We start from the raw sequence: 17,347 nt of genomic DNA on the forward strand, positions 1-17,347 counted from the left end.
TGCGCGCGCGCGCACACACACACACACACACACACACACACACACACACACACAGATGAGACATAACAAAAAGATATACTCCATAGGCTGGCAACACTTACGTAAACAAACAGAAAAAGGGACGCTAAGTAAACGTACTGTTACGACAGAAATCGGCGACAGTTCTCACAAAAGAATCTGTTCGTGTCTGACAAATAGTGATGTTCCACAGCAATTAATTTACGATAAAAGATAACTACAAAACAAAGGTAGTGACGCGAAAATGTGTCGATGTTATAACGGCCCCGTCGGTATTCCTCCAGCCCCTCTATATTAGGTCGCAATCCGTCCTTACTTTTCGAGCAAACTTTCCGTATAGCGAATTTCATTAAATAATTCCTCCAGGGATACCATGATGGATGCTCCAGGTGAGAACACCGCTTGTTAAGGTATCACGAATTATAATTCATTCAAACACTCAGTAAACATTAACACTTTTGATAACATTCCGCATTTCAGTCTACATGCCACAATTTACTGAAGATCACTTCTACACTGATACTGAAGCAACGACCGTTCGCACCTAGCTACTGCACTACCACTTTACAAAAAAAAAAAAAAAAAATTTTAACACCATCAAATCAATCCACTTTGTGACCATGAACGATCGATAAAGAAAGATAAAAACATTAGTTCATAAACTGTTCAGTTTCTATAACGCACAATATAATTCATTTAAATTTCACAAATTAAATTTCTTCTGAATAAACGTAAACATGGTCCGTAGTAGGCTGTTCGACCACAAGTAGTCGAAATCGCACGGTTAAATAACAATCACGTAAAGGCCTACTACGGACTATGTTTACGTTCATTAAGCGTCTGGAGGCTGTGGATCCCCCAAAATACAAAATTTTAATAATATTCTATCTTTTAATTCATTAGTTCATCATTAAAGTAGCTAATAAAGTATCAAGGTTCTTAATTAGTCAATGAAGCAATCAATTCATAAGGTCAATCAATAAAGCGCTGATAAACGGACAGTAATAATGATTCATAAAATCTAATGTCATTACTTTCATCATAAGCAAAGGTGAAATATTGTCATGACACAGCAAAAAGACAAGTTATGACAAGCTTTAAAAACACACACACAGATAAATAAATAATTAAGGTGATAGCCAGTATCATTGAAAATTAATGGATTCAAAAAGAAAAGAAAAGGAAGAAGGGGCAAATGCTATTTCAGTGGCACACAGCACATTAGAAAAATACATGAATATGTACACACCTTATATCATGACAATATCCAAAAATATTTTTTCGTTGCACTTTTCTATTACATTTAATCACAGCACTCATGGGTACTGTGCTGTTTTGATAAATATCTAACGAGCATAGTAAATGCTTCACATGCCGTTCACAATGGTGTCGCCACTTCGCAACACGTGGATTTGTTGATAAACACCCCATCGAACGTGGCCTACTGGGTAGGGCGACTGTGCACAATGATACTGTGGTGGAGTGCGGGAAGGGGGAGTTACGATGGCTGCGCTGCCCGCCACTGTTCAGTGACGGTGGTAATGTAGGATGATTGGGCATCACCAAGCGCCACTCGATGGAAAACTTGTAAACTATTGGATGACTGCTCTGTTCACAGCAATGTGTTGGCTGTTGTAAGGTAGCATGGCTCGTTACCTCCGTGCGCTGCTCGTCAGAGAATTCGTAAACACTCGGATGTCATGTGTTGTGACATTGATTATACTTTTCAAGAGCCAGCAGCTTGCAATTTCTAATGCAGCAGTGACACAGCGTCGCCTTGTTACGGCACCTCATAAACACAGGAAAAACACGTGGAAAGATCGCTTCACATTAACAAATCCCACCGCAACAAAAAATAAATGTAATCATCACATGCACATAGTACAATTCAAAATCGTGCAGTGACAAACTTGAAGGACATTTACATTATGATATGGCAAATTCTTTGCAATGTGAGGACATTGTATTCTCACAAAGTGATATGACAGTGTTATCCCTAACGTACGACCAGATAAAAAGAAAGGCAGATTTCAGTTGAAAAAAAAAACAATGAATGAAGTAATAATTCAGTAATGTAAAAATCTTGGCGTGAACGCTTTTCTAATCTACGAATATCGCACGTAAATAAAAAAATTAAACTTTCTGCGGAAAATAGCCATACTAACAAATTTGTTTTACAGTGTACCCTATGAATTTGGAAATCAATGAAAAAGATAATTAGTATAATTCTAGAATGAAATTTTCACTCTACAGCCGAGTGTGCGCTGATATGATACTTCCTGGCAGATTAAAACTGTGTGCCTGACCGAGACTCTAACTCGGGACCTTTGCCTTTCGCGGGCAAGTGCTCTACTGAACGAGCTACCCAAGCACTACTCACGCCCCGTCCTCACAGCTTTAGTTCCGCCAGTCAGTAGAGCACTTGCCCGCGAAAGGCAAAGGTTCCGAGTTCGAGTCTCGGTCCGGCACACAGTTTTAATCTGCCAGGAAGTTTCATATCAGCGCACACTCCGCTGTAGGGTGAAAATTTCATTCTAGAAACATGCCCCAGACCGTGGCTAAGCCATGTCTCCGCAATATCCTTTCTTCCAGGCGTGCTAGTTCTGCAAGGTTCGCAGGAGAGCTTCTGTGATGTTTGGAAGGTAGGAGACGAGATACTGGCGGAATTAAAGAGGTGAGGACGGGGCGTGAGTCATGCTTGGGTAGCTCTTTCAGTAGAGCACTTGCCCGCGAAAGGCAAAGGTACCGAGTTCGAGTCTCGGTATGGCACACAGTTTTAATCTTCCAGGAAGTTTCATAATTTGGTTTTTGACCGTAGCCTGGTGGCAATTCCCAAGAGTATAGACACAGAGACATACACTGGTGTCCAAAATTAAAGCAACAAACGGAAATTTTGCAAAGTTGTCTTTATTTTGCCACAAAACAGTATAAGCAGGTGACACTAAAGTAGAAACAATGTAAAGAATACAGAACGTAAACAACTGCAGCATTCAGACAAAAATGTGCTTCGTTTTTCCAACCTAACCGATCTGCACACGCATTCTGACGACTGGTTAATGTGCTCAGTGTGGGGTGTGGCTATCTCTGGCACAGATACCGAGCTAGGTGTCGCAATGGTTAGCACACAGGACTCGCATTCGGGAGGAGGACGGTTCAATCCCGTGTCCGGCCATCCTGATTTAGGTTTTCCGTGATTTCGCTAAATCGCTCTAGGCAAATCCCGGAATGGTTCCTTTGAAAGGGCACGGCCGACTTCCTTCCAAGTCCTTCCCTAATCCGATGAGACCGATGAGCTCGCAGTTTGGTCTCACCCCCAAAACCACCCTCTGGCAGCGATACAGACCTGACAAAGACGGGGCATGCTGCGAATGATGTCATCAATCTCATGTTGTGGCAACAAAGCCCATAGTCACTGCAGAGATGCTCGCAAGTCTTGGAGAGTGATTGGTGGATGCTGACGTGATGCAACTCATCTTCGTAGCGCGTCCTAGACATACTGCATGGGATTCAAATCGTGAAAACGAACAGGTCACGACATGCTTGCAATATCTTCCATTTCCAAGAAACCATCAACCACTTGTCCATTAATACGAAGTCTGGGCCCACAGCACCTCGCAATAAATGCACGCCGGTTGGTGTGGCCGAGCGGTTCTAGGCGCTACAGTCTAGAACTGGGCGACCGCTACGGTCGCAGGTTGGAATCCTGCCTCGGGCATGGATGTGTGTGATGTCCTTAGGTTACTTAGGTTTAAATAGTTCTCAGTTCTGGGGGACTGATGACCTCAGAAGTTAAGTCCCATAGTGCTCAGAGCCATTTGAACCATTTTGAAATAAATGCACATGAGGTCCCTAGATCTCGTCACGTTGCCCGACAGCAAGTGAAAGTTGCCGATTGACCTGTGCAGTTTCATGAAGAGCTGTTCGAGTGGTCAGTATAATCCTTGCCAACACAATTATGGATTCTCCTCGATATCGGTCTCTTTCCACAATTTTTGGGTCCCAAAATCGTGTTCCACATTCCCACCAGATGCGAATATGTCACGAATCAAACTCCAGACCAAATCGGGACTCATCTGTGAAAAGAACATTAGCCCGCTGTTCGACCGCCCATGCCGGCATGTTGGCGATTCCATTCTAGACGGTCCATTTTGTGAAGCTGCGTCAGAGGTACACATACTGCAGATCTCCGACATTAAAGTCCACTCTGACGGAGACTTCTGTACACTAACGCAGTACCGTCGTACCCTTACAGCTAAATGACGGTCCTCTCTTTCTGACGTGGTCGGCCCTTCCATTGTATTTGGAAACAGTTTCGGCCTCTATAAACTGTCGCACATCCGAGAAACAACTGAACGATTCACATTTAGCCATAGGGCCACATCAGTTTTAGACTTCCCTCCTTCCACCCTTGCAATGGTTCTCCACTGCAGAGAGTCTGTAGGCGTATTCTCTGTCCCATACTGCATCATCTGCGACTGTGTACTTAGCGATTCTGGGTGTCGTACTACCCGGAAAGCACTAATCCGTTTGATAGGTGTCCTGACTTCGTCGCTGGCGTGGTTGTCCGTTGTCTGGAACACCACCACCTTCCGTGCAGAACACGATTGTACGGATACCTGTTGACAGTTCCTAAGGTTCGTTGCTTTAATTGTGGACACTAGTGTAGTTATGTTGGAACCCCCAACCCACGCGGCTATAATAGAATATCTTCTTTATTGCAGCACTGATTCCGCTGCGCGCTGTAATCGGCTTCCTCGGTTTCCTGGGGATTGTCCTCCAGTACATACTCAAAGTCACTTTATCGGTGGCGATTAATGGTATGGTCGTGCACTCTACAAATACGGAAGTTGCAGATGAAACGTGTCCTACGCCAGACAACGAAAACGCCAGCTCCTCCGGTACTGCTCAGGTATTTATCACCTAAGGAATTTGGATGTTGTTGTTGTTGTTGTTGTCTTCAGTCCTGAGACTGGTTTGATGCAGCTCTCCATGCTACTCTATCCTGTGCAAGCTGCTTCATCTCCCAGTACCTACTGCAACCTACATCCTTCTGAATCTGCTTAGTGTACTCATCTCTCGGTCTCCCTCTACGATTTTTACCCTCCACGCTGCCCTCCAATGCTAAATTTGTGATCCCTTGATGCCTCAAAACATGTCCTACCAACCGATCCCTTCTTCTAGTCAAGTTGTGCCACAAACTTCTCTTCTCCCCAATCCTATTCAATACCTCCTCATTAGTTACGTGATCTATCCACCTTATCTTCAGTATTCTTCTGTAGCACCACATTTCGAAAGCTTCTATTCTCTTCTTGTCCAAACTAGTTATCGTCCATGTTTCACTTCCATACATGGCTACACTCCAAACAAATACTTTCAGAAACGACTTCCTGATACATAAATCTATATTCGATGTTAACAAATTTCTCTTCTTCAGAAACGCTTTCCTTGCCATTGCCAGTCTACATTTTATATCCTCTCTACTTCGACCATCATCAGTTATTTTACTTCCTAAATAGCAAAACTCCTTTACTACTTTAAGTGTCTCATTTCCTAACCTAATTCCCTCAGCATCACCCGATTTAATTTGACTACATTCCATTATCCTCGTTTTGCTTTTGTTGATGTTCATCTTATATCCTCCTTTCAAGACACTGTCCATTCCGTTCAACTGCTCTTCCAAGTCCTTTGCCGTCTCTGACAGAATTACAATGTCATCGGCGAACCTCAAAGTTTTTACTTCGTCTCCCTGAATTTTAATACCTACTCCAAATTTTTCTTTTGTTTCCTTTACTGCTTGCTCAATATACAGATTGAATAACATCGGGGAGAGGCTACAACCCTGTCTCACTCCTTTCCCAACCACTGCTTCCCTTTCATGCCCCTCGACTCATGACTGCCATCTGGTTTCTGTACAAATTATAAATAGCCTTTCGCTCCCTGTATTTTACCCCTGCCACCTTTAGAATTTGAAAAAGAGTATTCCAGTCAACATTGTCAAAAGCTTTCTCTAAGTCTACAAATGCTAGAAACGTAGGTTTGCCTTTTCTTAATCTTTCTTCTAAGATAAGTCGTAAGGTCAGTATTGCCTCACGTGTTCCAACATTTCGACGGAATCCAAATTGATCCTCCCCGAGGTCTGCATCAACCAATTTGGATGTGTTATAGCATAAACCATCTATGTAGACGTTCCTCACACGACAGGTATTAAATGATTAAATTATGAATGAAAAAAACATATGATAGTGGTATAATAGCCCACAACATTTATTATTTTACAGTCCATTTTCCTACTGTTACGTCATCGTCAGGTTCAAAGATAAAAATGTCTTGTGAAATTTTTATGAGATCAAAGACTACAGATTAGTGCACCTACAGAATACGTCAGTTGGTTTCTAAAGATGACAATTGTTAAAGTTTGATTTAGGGCTAAGCAGAGATGAATTACTTCAATCAAAGTGCGATGTAAAATTATTTAGCGAATGGTACGTGTTCATCAGAGACGAAGGTACTGTCAGGAGTGCCCCAGGCTACTGTGATACGACCGCTATCATTTTCTACATATATCTTGAGGCCAGGGTGGCCAGCAATCTGCCGATGATATTGTGGTTTGCGGGAAGGTGTCGAATTTGAGTGATTGTAGCGGGATATAAGATGACTTAGGCAGAATTTCTGGTATATGTGATAAACAGCAGCTATTTCTAAGTGTAGAAAAATGGTATCTAATGCAGATGAGTAGAATAAACAAAATCGTAATGTTAGGGTAGAGCTTGACACAGTCACGTCGTGTAAATATCTGGGCCTAACGTTGCAACGAGATATAAAATGGAACGAGCATGTGGAAACTGTGGTAGAGAAAACGAATGGTCCACATCGGTTTATTCGGAAAATTCCTGGAAGGTTTGTTCATCTGTAAAGGAGACTGCATCTAGGACGCTAGAGTGACCAGTTCTTGAGTATTGCTCGAGTGTTTGGGATCGGTACCGTCTCGGCTTAAAGGAAGAGATGGAAGCTGTTCAGAGGCGGGCTACTACATTGGTTACCGGTAGGTAGGAAAAACAAGACAGTGATACGGGGATACTTTGGGAACTCAAATTGAGATCCCTGGAGGGAAAACGACGTTCTCTTTGAGGAACACTGTTGAGAAAATTAAGAGAACTGAAATCCGAAGCTGACTGCAGAACGATTCTGCTGCCGCCAACGTACATTTGGCGTAAGGACCACGAAAATAAGATACGAGAGATTAGGGCTAATACGGAAGGATACAGACAGTGGTTTTCCCCTCGCTCTATATGCAAACGGGACAGGAAGGGAAATGTCTAGTAGTACTACAGGGTACCTTCCGCGACGCACCATACGGTGACTTGCGCAATATGTATGCAGATGTAGACGCAGAAATAAAATGGGTGACACATTGAATAATGAACTGTACTAAAAATTAAATTTAACATTACAAAATAAACTTTGCTGACATGTTCTAAGGGAATGACTGAGCAAGATAATCATGTCCTGAAGAGGTCCGACAACTCCAATATAAAGGAGCGGTAAAATACAGATAAGTGAAACAACTGTGAAATTTTAACAGGACAGGTGTAATTACAGAAACTGAAATAGAGGAATAATGGAGCACATGATTAGGATGGGTAATTTAAAGAGTGGTTTGCAGCTAGAATTGACCAGTAAAGGAACTGTGTCTCAATACTAAGCTTGAACAAGTGAAATGTTTATTTCCCTTCAGCAGGAGCTGTGCAAAAGTAGTCCCCTTTTCCAAGTCCCCAACTTCTATGGTGTGGGTAGTGCCCTGCAAGACTGGTCTATATATAATTTACCGCAGTAAAAAGTGATTTAGTGCATTCCACTCTTTTTCAAAGCTAATCTGCAGTCTTTACTATTGGGCAAAGCGTTTCCAATAGTGATGAGCACATAAAACGATGTTTTAATGTTCCTGTATTTAAGCTTTCTGGCCAAGTTCATCGAGAATATTCCTAAATATGGAACCGTGCACCATTTATTAAGGCCTTGAAGTCATGCCGGTCCGGCAGAGCTAGAACCATCCGCTTGAAAGAATACGACAGAAGTTGGGGAGAAAAGGAGACCTTACTTCTTTAGACAACCTGGTAAAAGGAGGCCAAAGTTACAACGTGCAGTATAGAGTCTTACATAATACCCACTAAGGGAGGAAGATGAACTATCTTGAAATAATGGAAATTAAGAAACATTCATTCACTTTCCCAAGCTTACATGGGACCACCAGATGTTTTTATGGCTCCTAGAACAATTGTAGAGGGACGTGTCCTGACTAGGCAGCTAGTGGCTTTTTGTGCGACGGCACCTATTTTCGATTAAATCTATGTTGAAGTTTCATGCACATCGTCCCCACCTGTAACGTTAGTCATTTTGTGATTAAGCAAGCGTAGCTCAGTGATTAAGGTTCATGGTTACCACGCTGGCGGCTGGGGCTCAAATCCTGCCTACGTACTTTCTTTCCCATTTCATCTTACAGAATACCCTTAAACAGTTCATGTCATGCAAAATTATTCAAAACTAGTATTATTTCAGATATAATTTCACTAATAAATCAATACCTTCAGTAAACTATCTCCAAATGCGTATTCCGTTTTTAACAGAATAGATTACAGACTCGCCTTAATCGTATCGCTTGCATCGCTTACTGTGTTAGAACAGAATTCCGGATGCTATTTGTCGTACAAGCAACCGAAGCCCAATTCGTAGAGCACAATTCATATTTAATGAAAACACAGTTCGCTTCAATTCAAACAGACTGTCCTTTTTTTTCTTGATCAGCTTCGACGCGAACCTGTGAAAACAGGGCGCTAATTTGATGCAAAATTAAAGAATGTGTTTTTATGAACTCTTCCCTCGAAACGATTTCTCTAATAGTCTTTATCAAGTCAGGAGCACTTTGAATTGTTTTCTAGGAAATTTTAAACTGATTGTAAAATTAAAAGTAACAGGTTTGGCAAACCCGTACCATTAGCGTGATAGCCGTGAACCTTAGCTGCTGCCTCACGCTCGCTCGGTCGAAACACGTCTAAGGGGTACGCATGAAACTTAAACATAGTTTTTTTTTTCGGAAACTAGGGGCCGACGCTAGGAAAGCAGCTAGCCATGCACTCGAGTACAGAGTACTACAAATTTCTTATCTAGCATATGCAGAACTTCGATGCGCGTCCTGCAATTATAGCATTGTTTCTGAACAAAATTCCAACACCAGTTGTACTTTTCTTTTCGTTTTAACATCCAAGACAGATTTCGGCCCTGAAAGCCATTATCCAGTGATATATGTCAGTCGTGCTGAGAGAACCCGTGGACTTCGTACTCTACCTACGTCTCTTCAGCATTTAAATTCGCTCCGTCCGAATATAAACTTCACAATGGAAGTGGAAAAAGATACTACTTTACATTTTCTTGATGTTTTGGTACGAAGGAAACAATATGGAACCTCGGGATACAACGTCCATCGCAAGCCAACGCTATAGATCTATATTTACAAGCCGCAAGCTGCCATCATCCTGCACAATGCGGTAGTGCATTACTTATGTTAGTTCGTAGAGCGCGTGGTATCTGTCCTGAAAGCCTGTTGAGCGAAATACAACTTTTGACGGCAGTGTTCCGACAAAACGGTTATTCTGAGAGATAGGTACGTAATGCATTCAAGCCCAAGCGCGTTCAATCTATGGAGCAGAAAGGAGGTATGAAGACACCAACCACTTTGACCTTTTTGACGTATTTTGGTGCCATGTCGTCAAGAATCGGAAGAGTCCTCGGAAGATATGACATTGTGTTTTTCGATCATCTGCAAAACCAAGGAATCTGTTGGGTTCTGTTAAGGATGATTTTGCCTGAGGAAACGCGGTGTGTACGAGATTCCTTGTCAATATGGGGCGACATATATAGCCCAGAGATGTCGCACAGTACAAGAACGCTGCGATGAACGTCAGCGTCATACGCGCTTACGCCAACCGGAAAAATCTGCAATTGCAGAACACTGTCTGAACACAGGACATCATATCATTTATGAACAGACAGAAGTTTTATTCCTTACGTTTTCACTACAAATTAATACTTCTCGCGTTTTCTCGTGTAAATTGGCTGCTATACCTAGTCTCGTGCGAAATCTTAAGATCTTGATGCAAAAGACATCAAGCGGTCAGTAATTGAAGTTTCTATAATATAAACAAGACCTGTAATACGGCTCACTTGTTGATTGTATTAACTTAGAACCTTCCATTAAGGAAGCAATTCATACCCGTACAGTTGATAAATCATCAACGCCGATGATGGTTCAAATGGCTCTGAGCACTATGGGACTTAACATCTGACGTCATCAGTCCCCTAGAACTTAGAACTACTTAAACCTAACTAAGCTAAGGACATCACACACATCCATGCCCGAGGCAGGATTAGAAGCTGCGACCGTAGCGCTCGCGCGGTTCCAGACTGAAGCGCCTAGAACCGCTCGCCCCCTGCGGTCGGCAACGCCGATGAGGGACGGCCTGGAGCCCTGCATTGGCTGCTATTAAATCAAGACGAGAACATCAAGATTTTTTTAATAATATACCCGTCATAACATAGGTGACGTCTGGCCGCACTGTTAGTAAACATAGCATACAGTGCACACGCGGGAGGGCCGCTCTGAGATTTTCGGCAAGGGGCGTTTTGAGTATAGCGCCATCTATCTGCAAAGCATTGAGCATGCGTGATTTCCACGCCTACACAATCTTCGCGCGAGTGTTCTATATACAGGGGCGTCGACATGCGGATACCGTCAGTCGTACCTACCCACAAGCGAGGTTCAACCACCTGAAGATTCGGACAGTTTCTCCGAGGAAATATTGTGTAATTTGCAAACCCGTGAAGACTATTTACAACATATCCGGGAAAGTTTGAAGAGTCACAACTATTACGTTAGGTTAAAGGAAGTTTGTTTGGTTTCACCAAAGGGAGTTATTGATTCGCCTTTGGCGAGACAGTATGTGGAACCCGGCTACGGACCATCGATTTGTTCATTTAGTGATTTATACGAAAATGTATCATGCTTATTTGTGATAATAATTACGTACTTGAGTGTCAAGGAACTGTTCCTTAACCTGATTTAATTGTACTCCTGTACTGACAATGGTATATCGATCGAACTAGCAGATAAATAGGTACACATTGCAGCAGATTTTCGTGGTTTAAAAAAAAAAAAAAAAGAAAAAAAGTTCAGATGTGTGTGAAATCTTATGTGACTTTACTGCTAAGGTCATCAGTCCCTAAGCTTACACACTACTTAACCTAAATTATCCTAAGGACAAAGACACATATCCATGCCCGCGGGAAGACTCGAACTTCTACTGGGACCAGCCGCACAGTCCATGACTGCAGTGCCCTAGACCGCTAATCCAGCGCGCCTTTGTTGGTTTCATTATGCGTTTTGTTAAATAACAGAAATTAATGCAGCTACTTGAGAAAGGAAACGTCACCTAGAATATATAGTCTCGGTTTATTTTCTTGCAAAAGTAGATACAATTATGTTGTATGTTTTGCATATGTTGTTTGATTACTCGCGATAAAGCACAGCACCAGTGACAGAGTCTAAAATTCAGTTTTTTTTCCTGTTCCAGGAAGGCGAATTTGACTGGGACGACGAGATTCAGGGGTACATCCTGTCGTCGTACTACTACGGCTACGCAGCGACCAACATACTCGGTGGGTACGCAGCGGCGCGGTTCAGCGCCCGCTGGGTGTACGGAACGGGACTCCTCACCGCAGGGGTGTTTACGGCTCTCGGACCTCTTTGCGCCTACGCTGGAGCCATTTTGTTCATGTTTTCACGCATTATCGTCGGGTTAGCATCAGTAAGTATACGTAGACCATTTTTACGTAACACGCAGCGTTTGTTATCTTAAATGTTACCTAACCAACACTTCGATGTAAACGGGACGTTAAACTGTGTTCTCTGGCTGATAACTGCAAGTACACTACCAAATACCATATTCAGTACTTTCCAGATAACTATCTACACTCCTGGAAATGGAAAAAGAACACATTGACACCGGTGTGTCAGACCCACCATACTTGCTCCGGACACTGCGAGAGGGCTGTACAAGCAATGATCACACGCACGGCACAGCGGACACACCAGGAACCGCGGTGTTGGCCGTCGAATGGCGCTAGCTGCGCAGCATTTGTGCACCGCCGCCGTCAGTGTCAGCCAGTTTGCCGTGGCACACGGAGCTCCATCGCAGTCTTTAACACTGGTAGCATGCCGCGACAGCGTGGACGTGAACCGTATGTGCAGTTGACGGACTTTGAGCGAGGACGTATAGTGGGCATGCGGGAGGCCGGGTGGACGTACCGCCGAATTGCTCAACACGTGGGGCGTGAGGTCTCCACAGTACATCGATGTTGTCGCCAGTGGTCGGCGGAAGGTGCACGTGTCCGTCGACCTGGGACCGGACCGCAGCGACGCACGGATGCACGCTAAGACCTTAGGATCCTACGCAGTGCCGTAGGGGACCACACCGCCACTTCCCAGCAAATTAGGGACACTGTTGCTCCTGAGGTATCGGCGAGGACCATTCGCAACCGTCTCCATGAAGCTGGGCTACGGTCCCGCACACCGTTAGACCGTCGTCCGCTCACGCCCCAACATCGTGCAGCCCGCCTCCAGTGGTGTCGCGACAGGCGTGAATGGAGGGACGAATGGAGACGTGTCGTCTTCAGCGATGAGAGTCGCTTCTGCCTTGGTGCCAATGATGGTCGTATGCGTGTTTGGCGCCTTGCAGGTGAGCGCCACAATCAGGACTGCATACGACCGAGGCACACTGTCAACACCCGGCATCATGGTGTGGGGAGCGATCTCCTACACTGGCCGTACACCTCTGGTGATCGTCGAGGGGACACTGAATAGTGCACGGTACATCCAAACCATCATCGAACCCTTCGTTCTACCATTCCTAGACCGGCAAGGGAACTTGCTGTTCCAACAGGACAATGCACGTCCGCATGTATCCCGTGCCACCCAACGTGCTCTAGAAGGTGTAAGTCAACTACCCTGGCCAGCAAGGTCTCCGGATCTGTCCCCCATTGAGCATGTTTGGGACTGGATGAAGCGTCGTCTCACGCGGTCTGCACGTCCAGCACGAATGCTGGTCCAACTGAGGCGCCAGGTGGCAATGGCATGGCAAGCCGTTCCACAGGACTACATCCAGCATCTCTACGATCGTCTCCATGGGAGAATAGCCGCCTGCATTGCTGCGAAAGGTGGATATACACTGTACTAGTGCCGACATTGTGCATGCTCTGTTGCCTGTGTCTATGTGCCTGTGGTTCTGTCGGTATGATCATGTGATGTATCTGACCCCAGGAATGTGTCAATAAAGTTTCCCCTTCCTGGGACAATGAATTCACGGTGTTCTTATTTCAATTTCCAGGAGTGTATATATTGACTCGAAGATTTGTTGCTGCTCTGTTGAAAAGGTCGGGGAGAGAAATGTCATGACTCAAAATACTCTCGTTTCGATGTTTCATCATTCAGTGTTCATTCCTCTTCTTACCACACACAAAAAAGCAATCCCGTAACGATTGCAAGGCTTTTACAAAAATGCTCTGTTAGATTATAACTGCAATCATCTGCTGTTTTGTAATACGTTGAATATGTTTGTTTTTCTGTATACTGTCGCCTTCGTGATCACTTTACGAGGTGCATTCAAGTTCTAAGGCCTCCGATCTTTTTCTCCGGACTGGAAAGAGGTAGAAACATGCGCATTATTTTAAAATGAGGCCGCGTTCATTGTCAATACGTCCCAGAGATGGCAGCACTGTACGGCAGATGGAATTTTACCGCCAGCGGCGAGAATGAGAACTGTTTTAAATACTTAAAATGTAGACGTTTTCCTTACTTGAGCAGCGTGCAATCATTCAGTTTATGAAATTGCGTGGTGTGAAACCAATTGAAATTCATCGACAGTTGAAGACATGTGGCGATGGAGCTATGGATGTGTCGAAAGTGCGTTCATGGGTGCGACAATTTAATGAAGGCAGAACATCGTGTGACAACAAACCGAAACAACCTTGGGCTCGCACAAGCCGGTCTGACGACATGATCGAGAAAGTGGAGAGAATTGTTTTGGGGGATCGCCGAATGACTGTTGAACAGATCGCCTGCAGAGTTGGCATTTCTGTGGGTTCTGTGCACACAATCCTGCATGACGACCTGAAAATGCGAAAAGTGTCATCCAGGTGGGTGCCACGAATGCTGACAGACAACCACATGGCTGCCTGTGTGGCATGTTGCCATGCAATGTTGACGCGCAATGACAGCATGAATGGGAGTTTCTTTTCATCGGTTGTGACAATGGATGAGACGTGGATGCCATTTTTCAATCCAGAAACAAAGCGCCAGTCTGCTCAATGGAAGCACACAGATTGACCGCCACCAAAAAAATTTAGGGTAACCGCCAGTGCTGAAAAAATGATGGTGTCCATGTTCTAGAACAGCGAGGGCGTAATCCTTACCCATTGCGTTCCAAAGGGCACTACGGTGACAGGTGCATCCCACGACAATGTTTTGAAGAACAAATTCCTTCCTGCACTGCAACATCCGGGAAGGGCTGCGCGTGTGCTGCTTCACCAAGACAAAGCACCTGCACATCGAGCTAACGTTACGCAACAGTTTCTTCGTGATAACAACTTTGAAGTGATTCCTCATGCTCCCTACTCACCTGACCTGGCTCCTAGTGACTTTTGGCTTTTTCCAACAATGAAAGACACTCTCCATGGCCGCACATTCACCAGCCGTGCTGCTATTGCCTCAGCGATTTTCTAGTGGTCAAAACAGACTCCTAAAGAAGCCTTCGCCGCTGTCATGAAATCATGGCGTCAGTGTTGTGAAAAATGTGTACGTCTGAAGGGATATGACGTCGAAAAGTAACGTCAGTTTCATCGATTTCGGGTGAGTAGTTAATTAGAAAAAAAATCGGAGGCCTTAGAACTTGAATGCACCTCGTATCTTCAGCCGGAGCCAAATCTGGTGCAAAGCGATAATGAGAGTACAGCCAGAAACAGATACAATTTTAACTTCGTAAGAAGCCACGTGTTAAAACGTAACAGAATAAAATCGTTAAAACGTCTTTCACGTCCGTCTTGATGTATCATTCGAACCGCCACACAACGGTCTTTCTGAAAAAATGAGCCGCATACATCTCATGTGTGTGCAAGTGTTGCTTACAGAATAACAACCCACCCTCCAATCAATTTCGAGGAACTTCAGGCCACATTGAAAGCGTCTGTATCTTCCAGATCGTTCATATCATATTTACCGTACATATTTCATTGGGTTCGAAAAGTGCCTCTTCCCTCTCCGGGGCACAACCAGCCGGGCGCTCCATTGGGTCTCCCACCCCAATTGTCCTCGGTTTTTTTAAATTTCTTTCTTTTTAATATTAATGTTCTGTTAATACATTTTGTTAACACGACGCTAGCCTATGTACCGTAACTAAACAGGATAAAAACAAATTTACTGTGATTTATTTCTGCAGTATCTGTGTAATTAATGATATTTATAACAAAAAATTATTATCATTATTTTCCAAAATATTGTAGCTATGGAATTTTTAATAAAATAAAATTAATATATCGTAGTTGACTTGACTTGGAGAAAATCGTATTCTTCACTGTTTCCAGCCTTCTTGATCATGTCTTTGTTCTTCGAGATGTAGTGGTAAAATTCTATATAGCCGATTTTGTAGCTTTACAGAATCTGTAGGAGTGTTTCGAGAGATTCCATCTTCATTTTGTCTGTTTCAGTAATCAACTGGATATTCATAACGAAAACATTGTTTCCACATTGGCGTTATGGTCTTGTTTTTTAGACAAATAGCTTTCAATTATTGCCGTCTCAGAGTACTGCTGAAGCTGGTCATAGCTTTTTAAAAATTCACCCACCGCTCACGACACTGCAGTGGTGCTTGATTTTCATCATTCAGTTTGTGTAGATTTTGTTCGACGAAATTTGCCAATATTCTGAATTGATCAAAAAGAATGAAGTCATAGATTTAAATTTTTTCCCTTCAAATATGTCTCTTCAATATGTTTCCGTTCCGGCGCTCTCTTCAATAACACCCAATCAAACACCGACAGTAATGGTGAATAAGAGGTGCTCCACTTGCTCCGACATTCATTACAAGCAGTACAAAATTGCCAACTTTTTCTTGAAAGTCTTTTTTTGTTGAATGCGTCACTTCTGCTCTTTTAAGAACAGACTGGAAGAAATTAAATGGCACTCTTTTCTCTTACTAACAGTTTCAAAAGTATTTTTCAGAACATCAGTTTTATTACACTTTTCGTGCTCCCCTCAATTTACTTTACTTCACGCTGCAATATGCTCAGCTGGCTGTGAATGAACCGTAAGTAGACTCCATTTTTGTCTTGAGTTAGGAAAAAATCTTTTAAGGGTTCAAACAGCCTGATGACTCGCTCTGCTGCTGGAAACCGTATTATCCATCGTGTTTTAGAGTGGCTCATTACATTAATATATTCAGTCCCTACATAATCGCAAAAATCTTTAAGCCACATTGTTCTAACTGCGTACATAGAAAAGTAAGAGAAATGCCTACACAATGATGTAAATAGCAGTCAAATGAAAACCGAACGCCCACCACATTGGGACTATAGAGTGCATCTATTCAAAAGTAACCATCACTCGCATTAAGACATTTATCCCACGGGGAAATCAGACGATCGACTCCTGTTTCGTCGAATATGGTTAGCTACTGACAGATACACAGCTCCACCGATTCTTTCACTTCCGCGTCCGACTGAGACCGACATGCACGCATGTCTCTCTTCAGGTCGACAAAGAGGTGAAAATGACACGATGAAAGATCTGGGCTGCACGGAGTATGTAGCACTGTTTCCCAAACAACTCGCTGAAGCGTAGCCTCCGTCCAGTTGGCAGTGTGGGGGCGGGCGTCATCGTACAACAGGACCATTCCGACAGCCCAAGAGCAAACGGCAAAACCAGCAGTTGGAACGTCCCACTTCTTCCCCGCTAATAACATTCAAAGCTGTTCACATACATTCCAGTATCATCATGATGACATTCTTCTTCGACTACAGGGGCCCTCTGTTCTGCCGAGGTCCTCGAGCGTGGAAACGCAATCATTGTGCAACGCTGTGAAGACATTTTGCAGAATCTGCGACGTGCCGTAGAGTCAAAATGTGGTTACTGTTTCTGCAGCTTTGTATCTGTCTTCAGGGACCTCAAGCATATGAGGACCAAAAATAAAAAAATGGACTGCTTAGTAGGAAAAAATCTTATAAGCAG

At 43.6% G+C, this 17,347-nt stretch overlaps 1 protein-coding gene across 1 annotated transcript in view; it reads left to right on the plus strand.

Annotated features, from left to right (window-relative positions):
* Positions 1 to 391: 391 nt before the first annotated feature.
* Positions 392 to 17,347, plus strand: part of LOC126282402 (sialin-like) — a 74,456-nt gene continuing 57,500 nt past the window's right edge. Inside the window, exons 1-3 of the mRNA XM_049982060.1 lie at positions 392 to 407; positions 4,740 to 4,927; positions 11,643 to 11,876. Coding sequence (XP_049838017.1) covers positions 392 to 407; positions 4,740 to 4,927; positions 11,643 to 11,876 — 438 coding nt within the window. The remainder of the gene's footprint in view (positions 408 to 4,739; positions 4,928 to 11,642; positions 11,877 to 17,347) is intronic.

Source organism: Schistocerca gregaria, chromosome 7, assembly GCF_023897955.1.
Source record: "Schistocerca gregaria isolate iqSchGreg1 chromosome 7, iqSchGreg1.2, whole genome shotgun sequence".
Taxonomy (NCBI): domain Eukaryota; kingdom Metazoa; phylum Arthropoda; class Insecta; order Orthoptera; family Acrididae; genus Schistocerca; species Schistocerca gregaria.